This window comes from Loa loa (genome assembly GCF_000183805.2).
Source record: "Loa loa unplaced genomic scaffold supercont3.135, whole genome shotgun sequence".
Classification (NCBI taxonomy): Eukaryota; Metazoa; Nematoda; class Chromadorea; order Rhabditida; family Onchocercidae; genus Loa; species Loa loa.
Genome location: NW_018108315.1, coordinates 1 through 7,808, shown reverse-complemented (window position 1 = coordinate 7,808; position 7,808 = coordinate 1). Strand labels below are relative to the sequence as shown.

The following is a 7,808-nucleotide window of genomic DNA, read 5'->3' as shown; positions in this document are numbered from 1 at the left end:
TTTTTAAAGTATATCAAAGAAGATATTTGAAATTTCAGTAACTTCTTGATTTTCTGCTACATCTAATTCCGGGTGAAAGTAAAGCACAGTCAAAATATCACAAATAAAAATAAGTGGATGCGTATTCGCTCATAAACTTGAAGATCAAAATTTTAGTGTTACAATGGACGAATCTTAAGTTCATAATAATTCGCAAAAGTTTCAAGTAATACCAAAAATGCTGGATATGTCGTTTCGAACTTGTAAAAACTAGCAAATCTGACCATTGATTTCTGCAAATGACTAATCACTTCAATTGATTTACTAAGATTTAAAATTACAATTTAAAACTATATAGAATTAAGGAATGTTCGAAAATACTGGGTGACCGATGAGTTATAAAAACGACGCAGATATGATAAAATATAAGGTAGTCTGCATTATGAATTATTAAATACATGTTTTGACCGATTAAAATTACTGGATTAAGAAATTAATTTCAATATGATGTCTTAGCAAAAAGATCGTTCACTTAAATGGTCCTGACCGTTTCTTGTTTCGCCAATAAAATCAGAACGTAAGTAATTAATTGCCTGGTACTTGAGCTTTGTAAATATGAAAAAAAAAAATTTCTGAAAATATTGAACCGGTGTTGCCTCTACTTATTTGTTTTCTTGGATATAATTTTAGACAATTTCTTTTTTCTTTTTTCAAATTTCGTTTTTGACAACAGAAGTCCTTGTAGCAGATATCTTGTTAAAAGTGCGGCTAAAAAATAAGGATAAGGAAAGACAGACCTTTGGAAGGGTTTTTCCATGCTTGTGATTGATCGTCTGCACAAATCTATTCTCGAAAGTTTATGAAGTTTTAACAAACTTAAACCAACTCAAATAAACTGGCAATGAAAGCATTTTACGGCTAGGGCAACTCCATTTCATTCATGCATGAATAATGACGCAAACATTCGAAGGATATTCTTTTCATAGTACTAGCGACGGCATTTTGGAAATGGATCTAATCCAACAGCGTCTAATATTGCAGTTTCGAAAAGAAAAAAAAAAAAAACCAATGAGAGATTGCAATCATCCGATGTTCATTATGGAAGGTCACTTAAATGTCTTAACAATTATGCGTGAAAATGACTTTAAGTTCCCTTAACATGAAAGCTAAGGTTTTTTATCTTTAATATTCTGTGTTTTCTTTTCATTCTGAATGTCGTGACAGTAAAAAAAAGTAAAAGGAAAAAAATGGCTTGAAAATAGTAATAAAAATAATGTAATGACGGAAGGAAAGAAAGACAAAATCAAAGTTTGGCGATTCTCGAGAGTTTCTTCCGATTCTAATATGAGCGTAGGAAACGATGAAAACATATTCAAAAATATGGTGAACTTTAGTAAATATCATTTATACGGTACATGAAGTGTGCTTTGTACCCATAAGAAGTGTTACACCTGTAGCAATACGCAGAATAAGTGAAATGTGTCGCACCCAGAGGTCCATATCTATGATGCCAAGAAGGAGGACGAGATCCATAATTATGAAACCAAGAAAGTGGATGAGTGTAGAAATGCACGATGGTAATTATGACGGTAGCGATTTTGATAACTGGTGGTTAAGGTATATGTTATTGGTCGAACTTGGAATGTATTTTTTGACGGTAGTTAGCATAATTAAATATCGTTCAACCCTGCCTTTCAAATTGTACATTTATTCACTTACAAATTCTAAATTTAAATATAAATTTAAGGATAATTTGAAGATTAGAGACAGTGAATAGCACAGTATTTCCCTAATTACACAACTGAAGAAATATCTCGATAGGACAACTTGATCTGGACTGTCTTAAAAGCTACAAAGTGAAAGTTAATTCTGATACCCTGCGAATATTTTTATCCATGTTGGTATAAAGAAATATGTCCGTTTTCTTTAGATTTCGTTGCATGATTTTATCTATCGTTTCTATTTTCTTGCATTAGTTTTCGATTTGCTCCTCAAAAAAGTGGAAATATTTATTATCCTAAGAGTTTCATCCCGTACTTCTGTCTCTAGGTATGCATCATGAAGGAATCAGCAGCAATGTTGAGAATAATAATTGGTGGAAGTTAACCTTCAAGATAACTTCCTGAATAAACTTCTCATTTCACAATATATTTTGTTTTGTTAATTCTTGTTTTCACAAACTGGTTTAATTATTATATTAAGCGAGCTGCATTAATCTAAAAAAAATACTTAACATTAAGTAAATCAAACGAAAGTGCTGTTGAAACCCCACTATCTACAACACTTCTGTTATATTTCATATGTTGTAGTTAATTGGAAAAGATCTCCAAATCTATAAAATACAATATGTCTACAAGGGTATTATGCCTCATTACTTCAGCAGCATTGTTGACTGAAAAGAACTTATAAAAATTTTTGTAAATTCGATTCAATTATTTTTTAATTATCTAAGCTTCTTTGCTTCCGTCATTTCTGGTGATATCACCGTTTTGGTAACTTAAAATTCCAATTTCTTACCGTGTTGTTCACATAATTAGTGATTATAGTTAGGTTTGAACGCATAAAAAATTTAAAATTTATATATCATTTGTATAGTAAAAACAAGCCACTGATTAAGCATTGATAAAAATTACATAAGAACTTCTGGGTATAATAAATCAAAAATAATTCATTCATTCATTCATTCTGATCGACTACGGCGAGAGTTCACCAGTTGCAGCATTATTGATCTACTGGATGAGATGAGGTCAACGAAAAAGTCGAATACTTAACGAGACGATAGGATTAATATTTTAACAAACATGGATCACCAAATAGATTTGGCAAGTTGATAAGAACCAATTACGAGTACGATAAACGTTAGATTATTTAGCTATAAATTTTCAAAACCGATAACGGAACGACTGAGTTATTACAAAAAAAACCATGACACTATTGGCATATGCAAGCTACGGTACACAAATACAATCAGAATCACGGCGTGAGATTTTTTTTTAAAAGAATACTTGGGCTAAGTCAGGTATGCAATTATCATGAAATTAAAATTAGAAGCAAAACTGCATCGAAAACAGTCATGTTGATTGCATTTTTCTCACACACTGACTGTGAACAAAATAATCAAAAAAAAAAAAAGAAAATTTGGATTTGATCAGTAAATAGCTAGAAGCAAACTTCAATAAACCTTTAGTTATGGAAAACAGTAATCATCGTCCCCACTTGAAACCATAAGCTGCTTCCCATGCAAGCTGAATACCTTTTTAAAACTAGTCCTTAAAAACTAAATTCAAAAAAGTCACTTTTTCATCACTTTTTCAGAAGGAATGAACTTAAATTTCTAATTTAATTAGTCAATACGCTAATCATTTAGTTCGTTCTATTATTCTATTCCTCATTAGCATTTTATTTCGCATTGATATTTATTATGTTTAACAAATTAGCTGTAGATTAAGAATAATGAGTGATATAGTGGAACAATTTGTTATTATGCTTTTCACTGGAAATGAATTCAAATTTCATTAAACTTCGTGAAGAGCAAAACGGAACAAAAAGAAATCGAATTTATTTTTCGTATTTCACATATATCTCAACTGTCGTATTTTGATACCACCCTAAATTCTTCATACATAATAAATAACACTTCCAACTTCTTTCAACAAAACTGACTGAAGCAAATATTTTGAAGAAAGGAAATGATGGATTAAAACTTTAAAATGTCGATTAAAATTTGGTTGGAGGATATTGAATGCTTATATAAATGTGCACTTATGCGCTATAAATAATTTTATGAAGTTTTTGGTGTTTTATTTCTTCGATATGAGAACTGCTCGAAAATATAAATTAATTAGAAATCGACTCATTTTTATTTCACTCCTCCAGGTAAATGACTTCCCTCCATAACAAAATGTGGTATGTATTGAATCATTTTAAGTTCATTCCTTTTCAAATTCGTAATTCACTACCACTATATTTCGTTTACTTTAAAACTGCACTAGTGAAACTCTCGACATTTTTCAAGAATTTATTATTTATTGGATGAACTATAAAAATTAAAGTATAGAATGGAATGACTAAATTTATTTGTCACAGTGAAAGACGTGTTGACTTTATTAATTTATTTAAAGTACCAAATTTTTCCGACAGTAATTCAATTTTCTCGTGATCTCTTTTTGTCATTTATTCAATCATTTGAATAGTATGCTTATAGATGCTTTTATTAGCGGGCAGAAAATTACAAAATTTGCGTTTTCTCACGGATTTACTCAAACTTAGAATAACTTATGTTCTGCTTCTGAGTTATAATGCTGAATTATTGATTACATCGTTAGAATTGTAATTTCGATGTCTCGATAGTCTATAATATATTACACATTCGATAATATATCTCAAATTTTGTCTCTAAGTTAACTACCAATTAAAATCTTAATTATCCGTGAAAGATCGTTCATTCTCCAAACAAGTTACCAATTTTGTAGAATGCATGACAAAAGCAATAGAAATTTAACAAACAATTTCTACGATAAAAATTCAGAAGGTACGGTAATTATCATTTATATTATTTTCTTTCCTTTTTTTCTTCCATCAAAAAAAATAAAAATAAAAAAAGAATGGAAAAAAAATATCAACTCAAAGGCACGTTATAGAACGGAGGTTTAGATTTCCTTGACAAAATTTATGCTAAATATAAATATTATTTATTTAAATCAAATTATTTTCACTCTGGTATATTACTGTAATTTATTGGTGCTACAAAAGTCAGTAATTTGAAAAATATTACCACTAATGAAAACAAAATTAGACATTCATAAATACTTGCAGCTTTAATTACTACTTTTATTAAATAACTACGTATTTGATAGAGGTTATTATTAAATAGAGGTTATTATTCAATTGCAGATACTTTATCGAACACATTTTCATTGCTGGTTGTGGTTATGCATATCTTAGCAAATATGAATGCGCTCGAAAAGGTATCTGCCTTTATACCTGGTCATTTTTCAAATCTTTAATTTCCGGCGATCAGCGACCTTCAAAGTATTCTAGCTGTGAGAAAATTTTTGCTGCCCTCCACAGAATCGAAGGCGTATTTCGAACCTTGTATTTTAGCATTTCCACGAAATGTAATCTATTGTCTATCATTGTTATCAAACCACTTGTCTTTCTCTACTTAAATTGAAACTAATGAAATGACTTAAGCCTGTTGAATGAGGATTAACCACGCATGACTATGCAGTAGTTTCGGCGAATTTTTTTTCGTGATAAATGTTTCCGAAAATTATTGTTTAATTCCATAGCTGTTCCGAACACTGAATAGATTTTTGGTGAGGCATTGCTTAGTGTGATATATGTCAGTTCAAATAATCATTTAACAAGTCGACAAAAATTTTCAGTGCAGTTCTGTATAGATCGGCATTGACTAAGCATATGATAGTCATTGTCTTACCTCTTATTTACTCTAAATAGTGAACTATTATATTTTCTATGGCATCCTGTTTATCCCTTGGCTATTACTGAAGTTTAAATAATTAATTTCTTGGCTAACAATACTTCAGTTATAGAAAATTAAGTTCTACACTGAACCTTTGCAACGGACTGACTTACTGGAGCAATGTTTGTATGATTGAGATTGAGACTGTTGTTTAACTTTGAATAACTTATAGGTTCATCACTTTCTGTAGTTATTGTGCTGAATATTTTACTTGTTGTAGTGGTAGAGAGAACAAAAAGCTCCGCCAGGCATCAATGTGAAATAGCATGAGTCTTACAATATACCATTCCGGATTTTTGTAAAGATATATGCTATATCATTAAGATTCTGATTATGATTTTTATTTTCGCATCTGCTCACTTTTCCAAGACTGTTTCAGTGTTTCGGAGCTTAACAGGATAGCTGAGAGAGGAATTCAATTTTTCTTTAGTTCAAGATAGATCATTTTCACTTCACGGATTTTTTATTGTTTTAGTTGGATTGAAACTTATTTCACATTAGTTGGATTAATCCCGTTCCTTTTCTCTCCTTCTTTTTCACCCTCCTTTTGAAATCAAGTATTTTACAAGCTTCTTTGATCTAACCATTACTTACATTAAAGACTTTAACATGATATTTAATTTTCCGGTGATGTGAATGGAAAAAGTTTTTATTTTTGTGCGAAATGCATAAATGCATAAATTCACTTCAGCGTAGGGATTTCAACATTTTGGAGATTTTTTTGCAAACTTCGAATGCGCATAATCAGCAGCCTGTGTCCAGTTTGATATGATTTTTATATGCAAAACAATTATACATATAAAATAGTGTGAAGGAAAAATACATATTTATCGAATTACGACAGGTCATCTTTAATGTGTAGCTATTGATTTCCAGTTTCTTATAACTTTTCTTCTGCCTGTCTTGATGAGGAACTTTCTTAACTCGTGATAAGAAACTTCTCGTGCTAAAAAGGCCGGTGTGGGGATTGGCAAATTCGGTTGCGAAAAGCACAGGAGAAAGTCTTCTAGTCTCCTTTTCTCCTTGGAACTAATTCTAGTTTTGTTCTTAAAGGAAGCAGCAACGTCATGAATGATGTGTCCCTGTGTTTTCCTATTAAGCCACAGTGAACAATTAATGGTAGTCTACCTGGCCAAAGTTGAAGTATTGTTTCAGGGAGCCTTTTTTTGCGGAAGCCGGTGGCAAATTCACCACAGAGCACAGTCATAAAAAGGTGGTCTTCCTTTCAATGGCTGTTTAGGATTGTACGCAACCAGTGCTGGTGGAAGCGTTTGAAAAGTTGCAGGTGATGGTGATGACATGATTCAGATCCATATAAAAGAAGAGGCAGTCTGGCTTTACAGACTTTGCACTTCTCTTCAGCTGTTTATTGCACCAGACTCCTTCATGGAGTTTTCCGAAAGCTCTGCATGCCTTTACAGTCAGTTAATCTCTTTGTCGATCTTGGCGTTAGAAGAAATGATGCTACCCAGATAGCTGAACTGTTGGGCTGGTTTAAGTTCTAATTCGCCTATGGTGATGTGAGGATGAAGGTAGTCATCCTGTGGTGCATATACAAACTTCTGTTTTCTTCAACCTTTATCCAACCGAAAAACTCAGCGATCTTGCAAAGCAGGATATTAAATGCTGCAGAATTACTTATGTGAACCGCCCTTATGAGGGCGGTATTGTCGGCAAAAAGTAGCCCTCGAACGTGGTAATTTAGGGTCTTGGAGTGAGCCTTCAGTTGTTTTAGGTTGAATAGGCTTCCATCAGCATAATATTTAGATGTAAATGCCATTTTCTTCATAGAGGTAAGCGGTGGCTTTCAGAGTTGATACAAGAACGCAATCTTGTTTCACCATCGGTTCTTAGGAAGGATTCAGAGAATGCATCGCCATATCTGACTTGACCGCACTGATCCTCATGTAATAAGATAATTTTACTTTGAGGAACTTACGGAGACATTTTAATCGTTCCAAGATCTACCACAGATATTTCCTGCTCACAGTGTCAGAAGCTTTGATGAGGTCTATGAGACTTATATGGAATCCTTTGTTCTGTTCCTTGAGTTGCTCTTGCAATTGTGGAGAACAAATACTATATTTGTGGTATTTGAAATTATCGAGGTATTATATTTGTGGTACTCCTATTAACTCTGAAACCACATTGGTTTTCAGATAGTTTTTCTGAGGTAATGAGTACTAATCGGTTCAGAAGAATTCTTGCCAAGATTTTGCCAGCAATGGAGAACAAGATAATACCTCGATAATTTGAACAATCTGATTTTACTTCTTTGTTCTTTATGGGGTGATAGTGATTGCATTACGGAGATTTGGTGGCAGTTCGCCTTTTTCCAAACAGC

General features: G+C 32.2%; 3 protein-coding genes across 3 annotated transcripts; 2 read left to right on the top strand and 1 right to left on the bottom strand.

The window, feature by feature from the left end:
• Positions 1-930: 930 nt before the first annotated feature.
• On the top strand, positions 931-2,085 carry LOAG_01094 (hypothetical protein; the record flags this gene model as incomplete). The annotated part of the gene is made up of 3 exons (XM_003136634.1): positions 931-1,084; positions 1,374-1,636; positions 2,029-2,085. The coding sequence occupies 3 exons, from the start codon at positions 931-933 to the stop codon at positions 2,083-2,085; spliced, it is 474 nt and encodes a 157-aa protein (XP_003136682.1).
• Positions 2,086-4,183: 2,098 nt separating this feature from the next.
• LOAG_01093 (hypothetical protein) lies at positions 4,184-5,734 on the top strand (the record flags this gene model as incomplete). Its single annotated transcript, XM_003136633.1, has 3 exons — positions 4,184-4,308; positions 4,873-5,096; positions 5,637-5,734. 3 exons carry the CDS (start codon positions 4,184-4,186, stop codon positions 5,732-5,734), a joined length of 447 nt encoding a protein of 148 aa, XP_003136681.1.
• A 1,114-nt stretch (positions 5,735-6,848) lies between these two features.
• On the bottom strand, positions 6,849-7,244 carry LOAG_01092 (hypothetical protein; the record flags this gene model as incomplete). Its single annotated transcript, XM_003136632.1, has 2 exons — positions 6,849-6,940; positions 7,025-7,244. 2 exons carry the CDS (start codon positions 7,242-7,244, stop codon positions 6,849-6,851), a joined length of 312 nt encoding a protein of 103 aa, XP_003136680.1.
• Between the last annotated feature and the right edge of the window lie 564 nt (positions 7,245-7,808).